The 20,899-nt window shown below is 47.0% G+C and overlaps 1 protein-coding gene across 1 annotated transcript in view; it reads right to left on the bottom strand.

Annotated features, from left to right (window-relative positions):
• Nucleotides 1-20,899, bottom strand: part of LOC143387394 (endothelin-converting enzyme 1-like) — a 68,252-nt gene that overhangs the window by 30,693 nt on the left and 16,660 nt on the right. The window contains 2 exon segments of the mRNA XM_077108289.1: nt 3,124-3,336; nt 6,634-6,709. Of these exon segments, the coding sequence (XP_076964404.1) occupies nt 3,124-3,336; nt 6,634-6,709 (289 nt within the window).

The raw sequence follows: 20,899 nt of genomic DNA, 5'->3' as shown, positions 1-20,899 counted from the left end.
ATCCCAGCTCCACCTTTTCCTGGGAAATACATTTCTTTTGTCTTTGTGAGTCTCATCTGTAAAATGGGAATATACTGGTGCCTACTTGAACGCACCACAGGAATAAAATGAAGTAACCCAAGAGCCTCGGTGGCGCGGAAGTGCCTGTACTGCCTGCTCTGGAACCAGGTCCGCGTCAGTGCTTCCCTGAGAAATAAAATAAGCAGTGATCCTTTCCCTTAGAGTATCCTTATTAACCATGTGAGTTAGACGCCACTTTACAGGTGGAGAGCTGAGGCCTGAGAGGCTGGTGGCTCTCTGCAGTCACACAGCTTGTCAGGATGAAGTCAGGATGAAGGTGGGGTGGAACCCACCCCACCAAGAAGGGCGCCTATGCCCTGCTGAGCCCTCGGTGGGTGCCAGGCCCTGTGCGTGGCCCTCTGAACCACACGTGCCAGTCAGTGTCACAGCAGCCTCACTCTCGGTGGCACTGGCTCCTCCATTTCACAGAGACTGGAGCTCCGGTGGAGAGAAGCAGGTCACTTGGCAGCGGCCAAGCTTATGCCAAGGCCACCAGACTTCGCAGCTCTCTGGTCTGCCTCCTGATACCATCAGCCCCTGGCCCTGGGGTCAAGGGTTTGATCGCCTGGTGCCGGCTGTTCTGTGCCCGGCTCAGAGCAGCTTTCCATGTCCAATGGGACTCTCAGGGACATGGTGATGTAAGGCTATAGCCCAGGCCTGGAGGCCACTCCTCATGAGCCCTGCCAACGTACAGGGAACAGGACAGGATGGATCCAGTCTTGGCACAGGTCTAAGGTCCTCCCAGTAAGAATCAGCTCCAGGCCAGTGGGAGGCCAGCCCCCTTGACCACAAAGCAAAAGGACTGGTTCTGGGCCTAATTGTCCATCTTTCTTCCTCCCCCCCTCGATGCTCTCTGCCCCCCAGAGCACGAGCCCCCCTCCATTATCTCACATTTCTGAGCCTCAGTTTCCTCATCTATAAAATGGGAACGATAATCCCTAAGTCCCAGGATGCTAATGAGAATTAAAGAGGCAGTAGATATAAACAGCATAAAACATAATAGACACTCAAAAGATGCCAGTGTCCTTCCCACTCTCCTCCAGCCCTCAGTGTTCTGTGCTCCCTTCAACGCAGTGACAAGGGAGTTATGTCTGTCCCTCATACCTGAGGAGAGGGCATGGGACAGGGGAAAGGGCACATGACCAGGAATCAGGCCAACTATGAGCCTATCTTGAGGACCTCTCTGAACCTCAGTTTTTTCATCTACCAAATGAGGTGAACGATACCTCCCCAGCTCCCACCCTACAGGATAAAATGGGATGACAGTTCAAAAGCGTTCTGTGAACCATACAGTCCTGTGCGGGGATTAATGTGAGAAATGAGAGTACTACCACTGCAAAGAGCAACCATCATGTGCAGACTGAGAAGAGCTCTTTATATATATTTTCCCATTGAATTTTACAACTTGGAGGAGCGCAGTTGCCAGTGTGTCAATGAACAACCAGGCTCCAGGACTGGCCCAGACCCCTCAGTGAGAGTCGGCACTGAACCCAGCTCCTGCGGCTACCGCAGGGGGCCAGCCCACCTTGCTACATGTCTGGACACCCGCAGCTTCGTTATGGTCCTGCCAAGGCCCCGGCTGTGTCACTGGGCTCTAGGGAAGGGACTGTCCTGAGTTGTAGCCTTGAAACCACAGACATATTTGCTACTTGAGCTTCCAGATCTGAAACAAAAGGCAGCACCCCCTTTGGAAGACACCTTTGGTGGCCTCAGATGGCCGGGGGCCCTCTTAGGCTGGGGCTTGGCCGTTTTGGCCTGCAGAATTCCTTTACTCTCAGTTCGCGTACCACCTGCTCCATCCCTGGGGGACCAGCAGGAGGCTGTCACTGCACTGGGTGCTGAGGGACATCCCACCCAGGAACTGCCCGGGTCAAGGAGAAAGGACAGGTAGGTTTACCTGGTGGCAGCTGTGCCCCAGCATGAGGAACGAGCGAGTCAAGGACTCCTTCACCACCTTCACCAAGAGCCCCAGCTGCCTTGATTTCATAATTGTCAAATTAGAATCATTTCCTGTCTCGTAAGGAGATGACTGTCCTTTTGAGAAGATTTGTCCCCTCTCAGGTAGCTTCTTCCATTTTACCTATATTGGGTGTCTTGAGTGGTTTTCAAAAAGTTAATGAGTATTGTCAAACCCAAGGTCTGTCCAGCATGGTTGCATGGATTGTTTTTTTCATAATCTGGCCCTTCCCAGCATTTAGGGTCCCAGGACAGGGGACAGCAGGGGGCAGCAGGAAAAGGTCCCTACTGCCAAGGGGTTTGAGTCAGGACTGGGGTGCAGCCTGGCGCTGGAATTCCCTCTGGGTTCCGTGGGGCTGATGGGAATTCAACAAACATGAACCAGAAATATAGCTGCACACAAGGCAGGCGGGGGATTGGAATCTGAGGATGAAACCATCAAACCCAAAGTCAAAAGTACTTTGGAGAGTCTGTGAGGTCACGGAAGACCCCTGCCTACGTGGACAACTTAACTCTCCGATAAGCTGTTACAACTTTCGTTGGGCCGTAGCCTTAAAGTCTGATGTGGTATGTCCTGCCTTGTCTCCATTTGCTCACAGCTTTCAAAACTCAGTCAATGCTAGCCAAGGATGATGCTGCATCCTGAAGCCACAACATAAACTGACCACAGCTACCAGCTCCTGTGTACCTGGTATAAGTCACACACGGGCTGACGCATCACAGTGTGTTCTGTAGTGCTCAAAGCTCTGCAGTTTGGGCTCAGCGCAATGGTGCCTGATTGTAATCTCAGCTCCTTTGGAGGCTGAGGCAGGAGGATTGCAAATTTGAAGCCACCCTGGCCAATGTTGCAAGTACCCTGTTTCAAAACTTTGACAAAGCACCTGCCTAACATATGCAAGGCCCTGAGTTTGATTCCCAGCACCTCTACGGTTTGGATGTTATTAATGCTGTTTCACAAAGAAACTGAGACTAGAGATGAATAACTCACACAGCAGGGCCCCACAGCAAGTGACAGGGCAATGCCCCTCCTCTGACCAGGCCTAGCTGGCAGGTGCAGTAGGTGGCGCCCCCTGCAGCCCATTCCTTAGTGTCCCCATTGGTGCTTACCCAGCAGGTACTTGATGATGGCTTGATTGTGTTCCCAGAGGTTGCTGAAGGTCCCCCAGCGTGAGTGGCCATCAGGCACAGGGTTGGCCTTGATCCAGCCCCCACAGGCATAGCTGAAGAAGTCCTGGCAGGGGTCCACCGTGGGGTCCATGGAGTTCAAGATGGAGCTGGTCACCGAGACGCAGGCCTCGCTCAGGCACACTGGGGGTGTTCCTGGAGGGGTAAGGGAAAAAAGTCAGTGATGGGCAGGGAAGAGGGTTGGGGAGGGCAGTGCAGCACGAGCTCCACCCTTGCCCTGACCGAACAGATTTGGAACTGGATGGTCACTAGACCCCAAACAAGAAAGGGTTCTAGTAGCTTCATGATCTTCTGTTTGTAAAATAAGACTTCTGCCCGTTGCCTAAAGTCCCTTCTGTGGCTTAAAAGTACCTGGAGCCCAGGTGCTTTTTTCTCCTTCTAGGGATTGAATCCAGGAACTCATCACCCCGGGGCTACATCCCCAGCCTTTTTTACTTTGAGACAGTTTTGCTAAACTGAGGGTGACTTCAAATGTCCTATCCTTTTACCTCAGCCTCCGACGTAATCTGGGATTACAGGCGGGCACCAGCACACCCAGGGGTGGTTTTCTCTTAATCAACCCTTCCCTCCACAAAGATTCTCTGACTTCTTATTATTCCCCTATGCTCAACACACTTATCCACTCACGCACTCATCTACTCCACAGAATCAGTACTGGGGCCCTCTGCGGAGTTCAGAGTGTGTGTGAGGCGGGGAGACAGGAGGCTGTCCTTCACTTCAGGAGCCGACCCTTCTGCTGGGGACACACGTGTTACATAAGCAAAGTCAAAACACCAGGAGAAACTGCCACTTATTTACAAAACTAAACTGAACCTTGACTAGGAGTCAACTGGGTGATGTGGACATATGGTACCAGGACTCAGGGACAGGGAAAGGACTGGGAGAAGCCATTCCCTCACCAGGCAGGAGAGCTGGTTGTCCCAATTGAGGGTGGGGGGCAGTGGCTGAACAACCCTAAACCAAAACAATAAATAAATAAACAGAAACAACCTGAGAGGCTGGTTTGCCAAAGGCGTGAGCAAAGGCCGGACCCTGCCTCAAAGCTGTCTGATGAGCTCTCGCAAGGGACCAACCTGGCAGGTCCCCAGAGGCTCCTTGAGGCCACAGGATGAATGAACCTGCCCACCTCATGGCCTTCCCACAGGAGCCACCCAGGCCACAGGGGGGACTGCTTCCTGAACAGACTGGGCACCAGGACCACCACCCACGTTCACGGTCTTCCAACCCTCGCTCCAGCGTCAGATATGGGTGGAATATCCCTGAGGAAATTGAGGCTCTGAGAGAGCGACCAGATCAAGTTCATCCAGCCACACGGGAGAGCTGAGAGCCAACGCTGCCCTGTCCTGGCCCAGCAGCCCCAAGGTCGTGTTTTCCTGCTGTCCGTCTCCTCTTTGGTGGCCACAGCAGGGGCTGGAGTGGCCTGACGGGCAGGATTGTTTCCTTCACCACACAGGGAGGCAGTGAGGCTGGGTAGATTTGGAGACTGGTAGATCTGGGTTCAAATCTCAACTTTCCGCTTCTGCCTGTGTGGTCTGGTGCAGAGACCTCCTTTAAGAGCCTGGATTGGGGGCGCAGCTTGGCAGTATGCACTCTGCCACCGAAGGCCCTGGGTTCAACCCCCAGCACTGCCAAAGAAAACCAAAAACAAAACCTCCGAGCCTCAGTTTTTCCAGGGTCCATTTCACTGTGACGACAGGAAGACCTCCCATGATCCCATCACACAGGGTACATTAGACAGGTCTGAGATTCCAGACTAATCTCTAGAGAGGAGGAAAGACACAGCCTTCAGCTCACTCAGAAACAATACCAGCAGGGCTGGGGGTCTTGAACAGGTCCCCCAGGGTCTTATCCCCCTCAGCTCACAAACACCAAGTCCTTCAGGTAGATGAAGGGCTCAGAGGAGTCACACAACAGCAAGAAAATCAGGGTGACTTAATTTTGAGATTAGGCAGTAATTTAAAATGACAGAGCTACTGTGCGTGAACCCAGAGCATCTCTTCTACGGCAGGACTGAAGCTGCCATTTTCAATATTTCCGGATGAGCTCCTCATGAGTTTCAGAGTTGCATGTCCCCGTCCCCAGCCACAGCGACGACAGGACTCTTTATGGGGGAAGGCGGAGGAGAACTTGTGTGTGCCTTGACAAGGCCTATTCACTATTATGATAAAACTTCATATTTGGGAAAGAAAAAGAATACCTATTGTTGTTACAACCAAACTACAGGAAGTAAAGCTTGGTATGATCCTGGCTGGTGGAAAGACCCAGAAGGCAGAGTGCTGAGGGGCTCAGGGTTGAAGACAAAAGCAGAAACCAGCACCTAGAGTCGGTCCTGCAGGTGGCATCTTCAGCGGGTGCCTCCTCTGCAGACACTGCCCTGGGTTCCTGGCTGGGTCCGGGGAGTGACTGTTGGGTTATCTAACTATTCTAGGGTTGACGATCTTTAAACAAATAGTCTTGGCCAAGCAGGTGCTTAATGTAAATTTGGTTAGTTAATTAATGGTTTCCCACCCTGCTCATCCAAGGCTTCCGTTCCTTAGGGAAACCTTTCCAGACTCTCTTCCCCTCTGGGTCCCTTGCTGCCTGGGTGTTTGCCATCTCAGCGTGGGCTGCACTGGGTCACGACCGTATCTCCCTGTCCACCTCCTGCACTAGAATATGAGGTTCAGGGTGGGTCTGCTATCTCCCCTGCTCCTCTATGTCCTCTTCTTGTCACTGTGCTTGGCATCCGGCAGCTCTTCAATACAAGTCTGTGGAACGAACAAGTGACTGAATGAAAGTGCCTTGCCCAGCGCCTGTCGCCACCTGCAGCAGGGCTCATATTTCTTCCCTTTAGGATGTGTGGTCAGCTGAGAAGCAGGAACCAGACCCACGTTGAAAGCATTCATCTGGATAGTGCCATCAAAGATGCTTTGAAATATTTCCTGGGAGAACTTATTGTTTGTTTGGCGGCTGCTGTTTGCAAAGCATCTGAAAGTTTCTGGGAGGGAGGGCATAGCAGGAGGGTGGACGGGAATGCACTTCACTGGCCAGACATCACTCACTGGCGGGTCTTGTAGAATCACCAGAGGATCTGCCTTGACTGGCCTGATGTTTGCGCATTCGTGGCCAATGTCAGCACCTACTGCTGTGTAACGAGGTTACTGTCAACATCCGAGGTGGCCACTGCTTTTTCAGGTGGCCCAGGGTCACTGATCTTCTGCCAGGCTCTTTCCTCTCCCGGGTCCAGGCCAGGGAAAATCTGAGGCCCTGAGAGCCAGGAACTCAAGGCCGAAGCAGGATACTTCCGCGTGGGCCCCACTTGGCAGAAGTGTTTTGGGTTTGATTGCTAGGAGCTGACCCTGGGGGTTCCCTTTTGGTTCCCAGTGAAGAAACTTCCTGGGCAGGAACTCCTAGGGATGGTCAAAGGCAACACTGGCTGCTGAATCTGCCCACTCCCCGTGTCCTGGGCCTTGAGCTGAGCAACGGGGCTGGCCAGCTCCACACTGACTTGCCAGTTGTTCTGGACTGACTTCGGTGAGGACAAGGTAAGGTGGCAGCTTCAGGGTGAGGAAGATCTGCTTGTGCCCTGTTGACAGAGAGGTGCATGCACACACTCGCAACTCACACCTGCACAGTCAGGTACACACGCACACTCGGCAGAGAAACGCTGTCCCCAGCTTAATCCTCCTACTCTGTGGTTCACTCCAACTTCCAGTTCCTAGGCCAACATGATGGAGATTAGGTGCAGGATCTCTAAGAAAATTTTGTCTATTCAATTTACTGCTTGCACAGTTAAGATATGCAGGCACGATGCCAGGCACATATGGTTAAAAGTCTGGAGATTAGTAATTAATGAATCAAATAGGCATTAAGCACCTGCTGGGCCAAGCACATTTGGTAAAAAGCCCATAAACCATTAAAGAGTTAAATAATCAAGTGATTATTTCTTAAGTATTACACAGGTCCTTAGCTCAGTGCCTGTACACAGATTAAGCACCCGTCATGTTTATGGAATGAATGAATGATATGGGTCTCATACAAGAGGGATGCAGGGGTGACTCAGATGAAGTCTCTGCCCTCTCCTCAGGCCCCCAAGGGCCCTCCCCACCCCAGCCCAACATGGCAACCCTCACAGGTCAGCAACTTCACAGTGGCAAAGGCTCAACACAGCCATGAGCTCTCTGGTGGAGTGAGTGACCAAGTTGGTGGATGGAACCCCTGGGGCTGCTCACCAGGTGGACCAGCAGAAAGCAGGATGTGGGGGTACAGGAGAGTGGGACCCTGGCTTTGGTTATAACCTGAATCTACCCTATTGGGTTGCATAAGGGCTGAGCAATGAGGCACTGACTGGATCTACACAGCTGGACATGAGATCCAGCCTCGGACCCCTGACCGCAGGACCTGAGAGGCCCCATGGCATCACCATGTGGGATGGAACAGACACACCCACTTACAGAGCGGTGCGAAGGCCTTGAGTCACAGAGCTGAGCTCCTCTGGGGTCCTGGTGTGCTCCGGAGTGCATCCTGATTACAAAGCAGGTGGGCAGGGCCTGGGCCTCAGAGCCCTCAGGAACCCGCAGCCTGTGCAAACTTCTCCACTCAACCTGCCACTCGACCCCCACTGGCTGCGTAAGCTTGGCCAAGTTACTTGGTCTATGCCCATTTCCTCCTATGGAAAAGGACCCAAAGCAACCACGCCTTGCAGGGGTGCTCTGAGGAGGACAGGAGGCGACAGCCTTAAATGACCGGCGTTTGGCCCACGGGTGGTGTACAGTAAACAGAAGCCTTTGTTGCTAGTCTGTTGGGACTGAGGACAGCAGGCAGTGGCAGCCTGTCTAACCGTCCCACGTCCTAACAACAGCAGTGCCCAGAACTGAGCTGAGGAAGTCCTCTCAGGCACCAGGTACATCCTCAGAGCCATCTCCAAATCGGGCACTGCTTACCCATTTAAAGTAGAGAAGACGAAGGCTCTGGGAAGTGACGTGGCCTGTCCAGGTCACACAGTTGAGAACATGCCGGTCCTTCTGGTTCCAAGAAGTCCTTCTGCCTTCCCTTTGAATTCCAAACCTGTAGATTTCAAAGATTTCAAAGCAAACGAGAAGCATGTATTTTTTGCATTAATTTCCACCAAACCTACCCAGTCATCTACAGTGAACCTAACCAGAGCTGTGTGCTGAGAGCTATTCCACACCCTGCCCCAGTCTCTGGGGCCTCTTTCCAAAGGACTTGAAAGCCCCCTTTGTTTTCCAACACAAGTTCTGCCTTCAAGGTTGTGAAAAGGAGTGAAGAAAAACTGAGAGCCTCCAGTACAAAAGAACTTTGTGTCTGGGATATTCTTCCTTCCTTAAGACTAATCAGTTTGCTGAAAGGTTCAGGTACAAGTTCCAGAACTGTCTCAAAGCCACGGCGAGTTTGCACAACTTTCAGTCTCCCTATCCTGAAAAAAATTCTTCTTTCCTGTCCATTTCTTCTGACTGGCCAAGGTTTTAATTGAGGCTCTACTAGGAGCCACGCACTGAAGTAATGAGTGCACACAGAGCAATTGGCATCCCAGTTGTCCATCCCCAAATTCCCTCTGTGGGCAAAAGAATCCCTTTCCCTGTGAGTTCTGAGGGAGCTGCCCTGCCATGTGACTCAGGCCAGCCAGTTAACACACTTGTTCTGGCCACAGTCACTGGGCCCAGTGATCCCAGGATCCACACGGGGCCACCAGAAGTCTCTTAGCCCAGAGCTGAGGAGTCTCTCCTACTGGAATCTCTCTGAAGAGAGGATGACTTTGGTCATCAGTGGCCACCTGCCTGTCTGCAAGAGACCAAGTGAGCCCTGACCTAGAAGGCCCTGAGACAGTAGACCTACCCTAACCTGAAGCCAAAATCAGACCCGCTCCTAAGATTTGACATCAGCCCACTTTTTTCTCTTAAGCTAGTTGGAACAGCGTGCTCCCATCTGAAGCCCCAGCTGCCTCAGTCTACAAGCCCGACTGTCTCAGACGGAGCTTTGGCTCCTGTCTCCTTCGGGGCACATCCCATATGCTGAAAAACAGCTGATTCTTCAGAGACACCCTAGTTACAGGGACAAACTCCAGACCTTGGTACCTAAAGCTGTCTTCCCAACAGACTCCCCTTACCAAACTCCCCAAATGCTCTGTTCCCCTGATTCTGCTGACTGAGATGTGGTCTAACCAGAGAGAGGCCACCATGTGCTGGTTTGCTTGGGGCTGTCCTGGTTGATAAATTGAAAACTTCCTGTGTCCCAGGATATTGGGATGGGTGGTCACCCCGTCTAGCAATCAACTCTAGCAAGCAGATCTCCCTTTACAAGGCAGTATACTCATGCAGCTTAAAGGCTCAATTCTCACAGCAGATGCACATGTTTTTCTATTAAATAATTAACTGTTAATTCTTTGGCCCATTGTTCACTACCTCAATGACCACAGTAAATGAGAGCAATCTTGTGATCTCATCTTCAGTTGGATCTGGCCTGTGTCCGGATGACACCCGGTGCTTGATGGAGACATGGCTTCCGTCTTGGAGCGAAAGGCCTTCCCTCGCTTGGTGCCATTGTTACAAAACACTGCTATATGACTCTGCTTCTCCATGGCTGTTTCTCAAGGACCTAATGAATGAGATGTCTGGAAAGAGAATGGCAGGTCAGCTCACGCTCCCTGCCTCGACTCCAATTCTGCACAGGGCCTGACTTTTAATGGGCATCAGGAAGGTGCAGTTCACCGTACAGTGACATCACGGCCAAGGGTTCCTATGAACCAACAGAGGCTTTGTATCAGGACCACCCTGCGGCCTGCGCAGTCCCAGGCCACCCTGACACCCACCTCCGTGAACTCTGAGGGCAAATGCTGGAGTACAAACACAGCACTGACGCCTCACATGAGGGCCAGCGTCAGAAGCTGCTTGTCAACAGAAACCCACACTCTTCATAACCAGATGGCCTTGGAGATGTCTGTGAGGACCCCGAGGGGCTGCAGGTTCTGCCTTTGAGAACCGTCAGAGAAAGTCTGCTCTTATCACGTGTGTGTCACAAATGCTCCCATGTACTGGTGACATGCTAATTCTTAGGAAGTGGTGGGGCCTCTACTCAGCACAGCATCTCAGCTCCCAGCCCGCCATCCAGCAAGGAGGCCCAGAATCCAGCCGGAGGGCTGTAATTATTCCCCTGCTTCCTTTCTGCACTGGAAGGTAATTACCCTGCTAATGACAGATATTTGCAACACATTAATGACCTACAATATCACAACTCAGCTCCTCTCATGAAGCCCTAACATGCACTTACTGTTTGTTGTGACTCCCCTTTCCTCATCAACCACAGGCGAGACTGCAGTTTAGAATGGTCCCATTCATTTAGCAAAGCAAACCTTCACTATGCCTCTGCCATACGTCAAATATTGGTCCAGGGAACAGGGACATAAAAGTGAACAATGTGTGAAGCCCTGTCCTCTGGTTGGCAGATGAATTAGTCTACTCATACTGCCATCTTCAAATTAGCCATCACACAGAGCTCTGGCTCTGAGGTCCCCCTACCTGGCCGGCCAGGAATCCTAACTTGGCCACTTAAATGCAGTAGGCCCCAACTTGAGCCTTGGTTTCTCCCTCTGTCGGTATGGAAGCAATGATCATTTTTCCCTGAGGATGTTGGTTGTGTTTACAACTGGGTCTGGCACATAGGGTGAGCTCAGAGTTTGTACTCCATAAACATTACTTATCAAAATATTTAAAGCAGTGTAATTCAGTTAGCCCTGGCAAAATGTGGAAATGTGGATGGTTTATGAATTTTCTCAAGTTTCACAAAATTCCAGGGAATTCTGCAACTAATTCCAGTTAACTTCTGTCATATTTTCTACAACTTCAAACACCCAGAACAGAATTATACAGAACTTGAAGAAAAAGGAGACCCATAACATTAAAGTCCTTCACAGGAGTCCAATGCTGCCCCTCTGGGGTGTTTGGAAATGTCTGGAATCATTTTTGACTGTCCCTACTGGGAGTGGGGGTGTCCCTGCCTCCACTGGGTAGAAGCCAGGGATGCTTGTTGGACATTCCACAGTCACATCCTACAGTGCACAGGAAAACTGCCACCATGCTAAACAGCCTGGCCTAAATGTCCAGGAGGCCAAGGTTGTATAATCCTGGCCTAAGGCAAAGTCAACTAGCACAGAGCCGCCCTGTGGCTTGAGATGTTTACAATATGGAATCCCAGAAGCCTGGATGGAAGAGCTATCCTCAGCTATTAAATCAACATCTACTGAACAGAATTTGCAATTAAATTTAAGGTTCCTGGTTTGTTAGCTAGGAGATTTTGCCTCCGCTGCCAATCTCAGTTCTTTCTGAAGACACCAGTCAATTAAATGCAGTTCAGTGTCAGGGGAATGGAGAGCCCTGCCTGAAGATGACTCATTGCAAGGTGACAGCCACCTCCTTAAAATCAATTACTGAACTTAAAGGACAAGCACCTGATAGAATTAATGAAAGAGGAGGTACCAGCCTCAGAGATGTCACCAAATTGTGCCACACTGCAACATGCAATATTTATAAGATGCCTGTGAGGAACCAGGAAGACAGCACATTTGTCCCTTTCTGGTTAATAATACAGGGAAATACTTGAAAAATTTAGGAGAAATTTTAATTAAGAGTTGTTGAAATAAAAAGTTTGATTCTTAAATGTATGATTTAACACTGTAAGATTCATTCTACTATAGCAGCAAATTAACTGAGGATTAATGTAATTTTCTCAAGGTGATGAAGTTATGTGCATCATTTCTTTACCTTAAAGAATTAATGCACCTAACAGAGTAAGTTTTATGAAAGATAAATGTGGCAGTCACTAAGACTATAACAAAGAGAAAAACTGACATTATCTATTTAAGATCAACCAAATAGAATTTCTCCGCTTCGAGAGGATGGAGGAAATATCTTATTTTTTTTCCGTGTTCTTTTCTCGATTTTCCTCGCAAAGAAAAAAAGATATAGAAATAGAACCTCAAACTCTGGCAAAAAATAGAAGGCATTTATAATCCCTAAATTACACTACATGAATATCTGAGATCAAATGGAAGAATCCTGGATGACTCCAGAGGAGAAGGAATGCAAACCTCTAAGCAGCACATGGAGAAGCAAGCCACCTAAACTTTAGAAAAGCTCAGAACTTACATTTCAAGGTGTCTTTCGAAGGTGACCTGGGACTGAAACAGGGGATTGCTTTCTAATGCATGTCAGAAAACAATTAGAGCCCTACATCCTTACCCTCACTCCACAAAGAATTTAAATTCTTTTTTAATCTTTCTAATAAAAAGCAAACCAAAGAGCCTCTGGATTTGGGTGTACTAGGCACAGGGGAAGGCAGGGAATCTGTGAAGGTCTCAGGGGTTATCAGCAAAATGAGAGTAAAATGCACCAGCTCCCTCTCTCAACTCAGCTAGAAAACTATGCAGTCATGCTTATAACAAAAATAAACAAACAAACAAAACTATGACAGAGGATAGAAGAAAACGTCAGATAAACTGTTCTTCACGTCTCCAGAAAGAACATCTTGCCTGCCTAAAACAAGAACAGAGAAAGAAAAAGCAATGAACAAGAAGGGGTCTTGGAAATTAGGATTGGAAAGGTTAAAATTTGTAAAAGCCATAAAGAGAAAATTGGAAAAATCTCACAAAAACATAAGCACAGAAATAGACAATAGGAAAGAAAGAAAAGCAGTGAGAAAAAAAATCAAGAAGAATCTTGGGGGGGGGGGGGATGTGCCAAATAAAAAACTATAAGATCATTTCCCATATCTGAAAGATTTAAATCTCCAAAATGCTAACAAAAGAACACAGCATGTCATTATGAAACTTCAAAATATCAGAAATAAAGAGGAGATTTTAAAAGCTACCAAAGAAGAAATAAGTAGCAAAGCAAATGCATATAAAACTAAAGAGGAATAAAGATGGTACCAGAATTCCCAACAGCAGCATCTGAAGCTGCAAGATTAGAGAGACCAGGCCTTCAAAATTCTGAATTCTCAAAAAGATTTTTCACCCTAGAATTTTATGTTCAGCAAAACCAATCAGTTGTGATAGTAAAATAGATTCATGCACCACTTCCATGAAGCTACTCAAGGATGCACTCCACAAAAATAAGGCAGAAAACAAGAAAGAGGAATCAATGGGATCCAGAAATCAAGAGCTTCAACATAGGAGAGTTCTCAGAATGATGGTGAAGGAAGTTCCAAGGCAGTAGCTATCTATGCAGAAGACCCAAGAGGAATCTGCTCAGAATGCAGCAGGCAAGGGCTCCTTGGGGGATGTCTACAGAAACATAAAAAATAAAAGCAGAACTAAAAATTATTCAACAGTTTTGACCTTGTAGAAAATTATATTGCCAGGTGTTTACAGGACCCAGTCATTATAAAGGTATGGAGAGATTTTTTTTTAAAAAAATTGAGGTAGTCCTAGGAAAACAAAATGTCTAGAAATACGAAATGACTTTTTCTAGGCTCAAAAGTATGATACTTCTTGATTAAGTTAAAAAAGTCATATTTATACTGTTATAATAATAAATACCTTGAATGTGGATCAACTCAAATACTAAGATAGAATTTGATTGGCAGCATTAAAGAGGGGCAAGAGAATGATTAAAAAATGAACTGACAGCCTCATTCTGCATGGTAAGAATCCAAAAGACATAGTCAAAAATTCACAAATGATTACATGTCACTCTGCTCATATTATTTCAAAATAAAGATTAAATTTCCCAAAGAAATAAAAAGTTTAAAGAAGTTGTCCCATCCACAGAGCTTAAGGACTGTCACTGGTGGTATGGAATGGGGAGTGCATTGGACAGGAACCCAGTTTTTTGTTATAATCATTTCAACACTTGGATTTTCTACTTTCTAACAAAACTGTTAAACATACTTTTTAACTTCAAAAAGCAAAACGAAGGGATATGTAGCTATCCAGAGTGGCAGGCAGGAAGGCTTTTGTTTTTCTTTGATGTTCCAGGTGTCTACAGAGAACCTACTGTGTGCTAGGCATTACTCAAGGTGTTTTGCTGTATTGTCTGTACAGAAAATGGTACATTCCCAAATCCTCTGCTTCAGTGAAGCCATTGGTCTGCACTGTTCCTGTCTCATTTTCATGAGAAGCAATGCAAAAACATCTGGAAGCAAATTAAAAAGTCATATCCAAGTGAATGTAACTATTTAGCAGTTCTAAGATAATTGACTTACAGCTGCTCCTCTGCAGATGTAGCCCAGGGCTATCCAGACAGAAAATAAAATGATGCTTATTTTAAAATATTTTTGAGAAAAAAAATTAGAAGCAATGGCTGAAACTTTACAGGTTACTGACAAGCTACCACTTTGGGGGGTGGTGGTAGGGTTACTTAAAAAAGTTAGATGTGACATCTGATTAGTACAGTTGAGTAACTAATCTGCCATCAAATGGCCATAATGCCATCTGAATTGTCTGCCTTCCATAAATCTCTGTGATAAACCTATAAAACTGACCAGGTACAAATCAGTTGATCCTTCTGCAAATTAGCAAAACACCTCGTCCCAATTCAGACCTCAATCATCAGTCAAGTCAGATAAAAAGAAATACTTACAGGTTTTATAGATGTTTTTTAAACCTCAAAACAATTATATTAATTATTTCCTTGCATTGGCCCAGAAAACCAGTATAGATCCAGAGCTGGAAATTAAAAATGCTGAAAAACGAAATCTATTAAATACACCATAAACCATTTGTTAATTGTTTTATAAAAGGAAACATAAGGACAGAAATATACTAATTGAAAAAAAAACTAAAGAATATTTTTACATCAACATTCTAACTCAATTCAACTAAAATCAGAGAAACACTTTGGCCATTAAGATTGGATAACTGTGGGATAAGTTGAATTCTCAGAACAAACCATCAATGGTTCACTTCCCAGCAATTCATGGAAAGAAAGGCCAGGCTCCCTGCACTCCAGGGAGGCGGCTCCACATGGAATGCCCCTTGCCGTCCATGCTGTCCCAGTTCAAGTCCTGGTTCAACAGTTCACGTCTGAGTGTCTCCCATTGCATTTACCTGTCCCTAAACTAGGGTCAGCAATGGAATCTACATGATAGAACCGTTGGGCTGGAGACACCAATCACAGGTAAAAACTTCTCACAGTCCTGGCACGAATAAGCACCCAAGAAATAGAAGCCCTTGTGGGTACAGGCACGATTCATCTTTTCTGAGGTCCACTTCTACTGTGGCCTGGGGTCACATTCATTTGATGACAAATCAGTTTCCTTCTATTACTAGGTGAATTTAGTCCACTGACAGATATTCACTAAGTCATCAATTTTTCTTGTCTATTTTTATTGTTGCTTTTAGCTTTTGTTTTTTTAAAATACATATAATTATATTATATATTATGTATAAATAATATATAGATATTTTAGCTTTTATTTTATTTTAGCAATTGACATGTTTTCTTTGCTCGATGTGCAAATTGCCTCTGGAAATTTTAAAGGTTTAATCTTTTAGTGGTTGATTTAGTAGCCATGCCTTTTATGTAGCATAGTTATTTCTGTATTTTTTTTAGAAACTTTCTTTTAACTTCTTACTACAGACAGTGAAATCGTGATTTCTACTTCCTGTAGCCTCTTCCTTTACCCCCTTCATCATCTCACCTCATTTATTACATTATTCTTACATTCATTTTATATACTTTTTAATTTTAATTGACTGGTTTTTAATTTAATTATGATATATGTATAATGTAGTAATTATACATCTATTTATGGGGTCCAGAGTGACATGTTAGTATCTATATACAATGTACAAGGATCAGATCATGGTAATTGGCAAATCTAAAACTTCACATACCATTTCTTTGTAACAGGAGCGTTAAAATCCTCTCAAGAAGCTATTTTGAAATAATCAATTAACTGTTGAAAACCACAGGCATCTTTCAGTGCTACAGATCATCAGAAGTGATTCTCCCATTCGACAGCACACCTGCACCCGTTCACCATCCTCGCTCCATCTCTCTCTTCCCCACTCCCTTGCCAGCCTCTGGTAACCACTATTCTACTCTCTACTTCTTCAACCTCAACTTTTTAGCTTCCAAGACCATGCAGTATGTGTCTGTGGAATTTTCTTCGAGTGGTTTCACAGTGCCAGGCCTTACATTTAAGCTTTTGAGCCTTTTCAGTTGATTTTTGTACATGGTAAAAGATAAAGGTCTACTTACTGTCTTCTGTATATGCATATCCCACTTTCCCAGCACCACTTATTAAAGAGGCTTTCCTTCAGTATTTGTCTATTTGAAATGAATGCCTGATTCATTTCACTTAACACACATCCTCCAGTTCTATCCATGTTTCTGGAAACAACATCCTTTTATGGCTGAATAATATTCCACTGAGTATATACCACACTTCTTTATCCATTCACCTGTAGATGGTCACTCAGGTTGATTCCATCTCCTTGGCTGTGATAAACAGTGCCACAATAAGCAGGAGAGCGCAAATATCTCTTAGACGTGCTGACTTCGGTGCCTTCGGCATGCACATACAGCAGTAAGACCGCTAGGTCATGTGGTTGTTTTTGGAGGAATCTCCATGCTATTTTCCTTAACACCTGCACCAATTTACATTCCTGCCAACAGCGATGAGAACTCCCCTTCTCTGCAAGCTCACCAGCATCTGTTAATGCTCACCTTTTTGAATAACAGCCCCTCTAACTGAGGTGAGATAGTATCTCTTTGCAGTTTTGACTTGCATTTCCCTGTTGATTAGTGATGCTGACTGAGCATGTTTCATGTATGGTGCTGGTCATTTATGTCTCTTCTTTGGAGAAATAGCTATTGAGGCCATTCACTCCATTTTTAATTGGGTTATTTGTTTTTTTGTGGGGGTTGTTTGTTGTTTGTTGTTTTTGTTTTGCTATTGAGTTACTTGAGATCCTTATATATTCTGGAAATCAATCCTGTTTGGGATGAATAGTTTGCAATTGTTTTCTCCCATTCTGCAGATGAACTCTTCCCTCTTGATGGATCCCTGTACAGAAGATTTTTAGTTTGATATAAACCCATTTGTCAATTTTTGCTTTTGTTGCCTATGCTATTGGGGGTCATAGCCCAAAACATCTCTGCCCAGACTAGTGTCCTTAAATATTTCCCCTTCCTTCTAGTGGTTTCACGGTGCCAGGCCTCACATTTAAGCTCTTGAGCCTTTTGGGTTGATTTTTGTATATGGTAAAAGATAGAGGTCTACTTTCTTTCTTCTGTATATGCATATCCCGCTTTCCCAGCACCACTTACTAAAGAGGCTTTCCTTCAATACATACGTTCTTGCTCTTTCAAAAATCAGTTGGTTATAAATATGTGAAGCTAGAGGGACTGCATTCCATCCCAGGGGTCTTGGTGTTGAGTCTCAGCTCTGTGCTTAGTGGCTGTGGAAGAGGGCGGCTCCTCAGCCTCTGACTTGGGCTTCCGCATCTCTAAAGCAGGGCTTTCCCTCTGGGGATATTGAAGGCTATACGAAGTACTAATTTCAAGACATTCAGTGACATACTAAAGAAAAACTCCCGTGGTAAGCAGAATAGGGGCTACGCCTGGGCCAGGTACCTGTGGTTCCTTCACAGTCCATGACCACAGGTCAAGGCTCCGGGCTCTGGGCCCTTGGACCTCCACTGTAAGAAACAAGAGCAGCACACTGTCATCATTTCGGTAAACACACATTTTTAGTTTTCTGGGGCAGTCCAATTTTAAGCATTTGGTGCTGCTATTTTCATAAAAATCCAAATATCAAAAATTCCAGGGTTTTGGCACCCAAACTGTCTCCTAGACTGTTGCTTGAAGCCAGATGTAGAACAAAGGCCCTTTATCAGAAAAGATGCAACATTCCCAGACTCAAAAACGACAGCCGCCGCTTTGCCTCCGCAGCCCTGCCCCTACTAGCCCCTCAGAAGGACTTGCTGAGTCACAGCGAGGTCTGTGCAGGCAGAAACCAAAAGGAGGCTGAGCTTAGAGAGTGAGGAAGGTCGAAGGTCCGGGCAGGCTTTAGGGTCCAGGACTTGGTGGAGGGTCCAGCGTCGGCAGGCACAGGACCTGCAGGGGCAAAGCTGAGAAAATGACTCCAGGTTCTTCCCACCAGATGAGGCATAGTCGCCACCTTGGCCAGGGGGCCCCAGGTACAGCCGGGCCAAGTGTGGGCTGTGCCCAGGCACATGAACTCCAACCGCAGGATAAAACTCTGTTGGTTCCCTATTCTAAAGCTGAGTTCCTGTCGTCAGGAACAGAAGGCACCCAGGAAGCCACAGGCATGGGGTACATTCAAGGCTTACCCTTCATTTCAGGTGAAAAGAGATCAGAGTGCTGGAATTGGGTCCCAACACCAGCATCCAGGTGTTCTGGAGATGTCCCTTAAAGGACCAGAGAGAAGCCATGCTGATACCAGGGTGGAGGGAGAGAGAGGTTCTATTATATCCAGACAGTTCAGGAAAAAGGAACAACGTGAGGCCAAACTGAGCGTTCTCTAAAACTCAAGATGGGGGCCACCAAGTGTCCGACATGGCAGCCAGACCATCACAGAGACAGCGGGAGGTGTGAATGTGGTGCCACCTTCCGTCTCGGGACTCTAAGCACTGGCCCCTCCCTCCCAGCTCTGGTCCGAGCACCAGCTTTCTTACAGTCTCAGCTGTAGGCAGGAACCTAGGGATACCTGCCCCGGGCACTTGTTCAGAGTTCCTTTGCTCCTGGGTTGGGTTCTCCCAACCATAACCTTGAAGACTTACAAGGGAGATAGAAACCAGCCCTTCAAAACAGCCAAGGCAGGAAGCTCAGAAATCTCCAGCTAAGGAAGCCCCAGCACCCTGGCAGTTGTGAGACACCTCACTGAGCAGGGGGCGCTACCTATGAACCCCCTGCCTTAGAGTACAAGCATGGAAAGTGGGTCCTCAGAGGATGCTCTGGGAAGGGAACAGGTGAAGAGCTGCCATTAGACAACCCATCTAACTACCGGGCTACCTCTGCACAGTGACTGGAAGCAATTCAGAGGCAATTGTCAACGTGCTCTCCTGGAGACTCGGAATGTCAATTTCCAATCTGCGGCTTCCAGAGCAGGAGAGCCCACTGATGCTTTCTACATGAGATCAAGCCTCCTCTCAGGACTGAGTATAGACGGTCCTGTGCACACTGGAAGAGTAATCATAGGGAGAGGACAGCCTTCACTTTCCGCCTGCCTGACTCTCTCCTGAAATTCCTGGAAAATCTATCTTGTCCTGGTGTCCTCTCTGAGCTTATATTATTAAATTAACACAAGTAAAAGTCTACTTGGAAAAAAAGGAAGCTGTAAGCTGAGCTAGGAGGATTCTTTCAAAGTCCTCTGCTTAAAATGAGGGCAGAAGAGGGAGGTGCTTCTGCTACACCTTGGCAGATGCTTTCCAGTAAAAGGTCACAGTCTGCAATATCTTGCACCACAAAAACCAAGTACATGGAGAAAACCAGGTAATAGCCAGACCTTCCAAAAATCCACGCAGCTCCATAATCAGAAGACTCAAAAACAATCAATTCTAACAATATTAGCACAGTTTAGACAGGTAGAATGCAGCAATCATGATAGGATTCGGCTTTAGAGAAGCAAACAAACAGCACAGGCAGGTGAGGGAAGGGGCAGAAGGCAGAGTGGAGCTGCTGAGCTGCAGGGACAAGGACAATGCTTACAAAGGATCAGAACACAAGGCAGCACATGGCCACTCTGGGTCAGAGGAACAAGAGGTGAGAGGATCCTGCAGGACCTTGTTCTCTGCAGACTCTGCACTCGCCCAGGCTAGTGCACTCCATGCTCAGGGGCTGGGACTTGGTCCCACCAACATTACTGCACACTGGGCCTTCCGGCCGATTCCACCAACCATGAATCAAAACCCTTCCGAATCAGGATTTGTGTTTGTGCTGAACACATACATGTTTCTTATCATTACTCCTTAAACAATGCAGAATAACAACCATGGAGCCTGCATTTACACTGTATTGGGTATTGCAAGTCATCTAGAGAGGATTTAAAATATATGGGAGGATATGGTGGGTTGCATGCAAACACAGCCGTTATTTAAGGGACTTGAGTAGCTATGGATTTTGGAATCCAAAGAGTGGGGGGCTGGAACCAAACCCCCACAACATCAAACGATGGCTATAGTAGCAAAAATCACACATGAACCAATGCTACTTGTGTGTGTCATGATGACATCATTCCTGCGTCTGCCAATCACATAGAAGAAAGTGTGTCAATGACAGCTGACCCTCCTTCAGGACAGCTCCACTGTCGCTATGGAACCCATATGCATGGCAGCAACTGTCCCAAAGCCCGTGTGAAGCACGTGTGCAGACACTGCATGGACACTGTGCAGGAGGACCCAAGAAAGCAGGATGCACATGATTGGCAAGGGGCTCATCACCTGGCCAGGGGACAGATGAGTACATCTACATGTGCTCCCTGTCAGAAAAGAGAGGAACACAGACAAGCCATCATTCCAGATGTTGTAGCTGGAACACCCCAGCTGCCACCGTGGGAAGCAGCTTTATGGCACTGGCTGGGCAACAAATGGAGGTTTCAAGCTGCTGGGATTCATAATCTACCCCTCCTGGGAAATCCTAGCTGAGTCACTTGAGCACCCTGTCCCTCCTGTTGAGAAATAAATGAAGCCACATATGCAAGGTACTGAGCACAGTGTGGACACCTCTCAGGGTCTCCC

The sequence above is a fragment of the Callospermophilus lateralis genome, unplaced genomic scaffold (genome assembly GCF_048772815.1).
Source record: "Callospermophilus lateralis isolate mCalLat2 unplaced genomic scaffold, mCalLat2.hap1 Scaffold_386, whole genome shotgun sequence".
In the NCBI taxonomy this organism is placed as follows: Eukaryota; Metazoa; Chordata; class Mammalia; order Rodentia; family Sciuridae; genus Callospermophilus; species Callospermophilus lateralis.
Note: the sequence above shows the minus strand (reverse complement) of the source record. Positions and strands in the feature narration are given on the sequence as shown.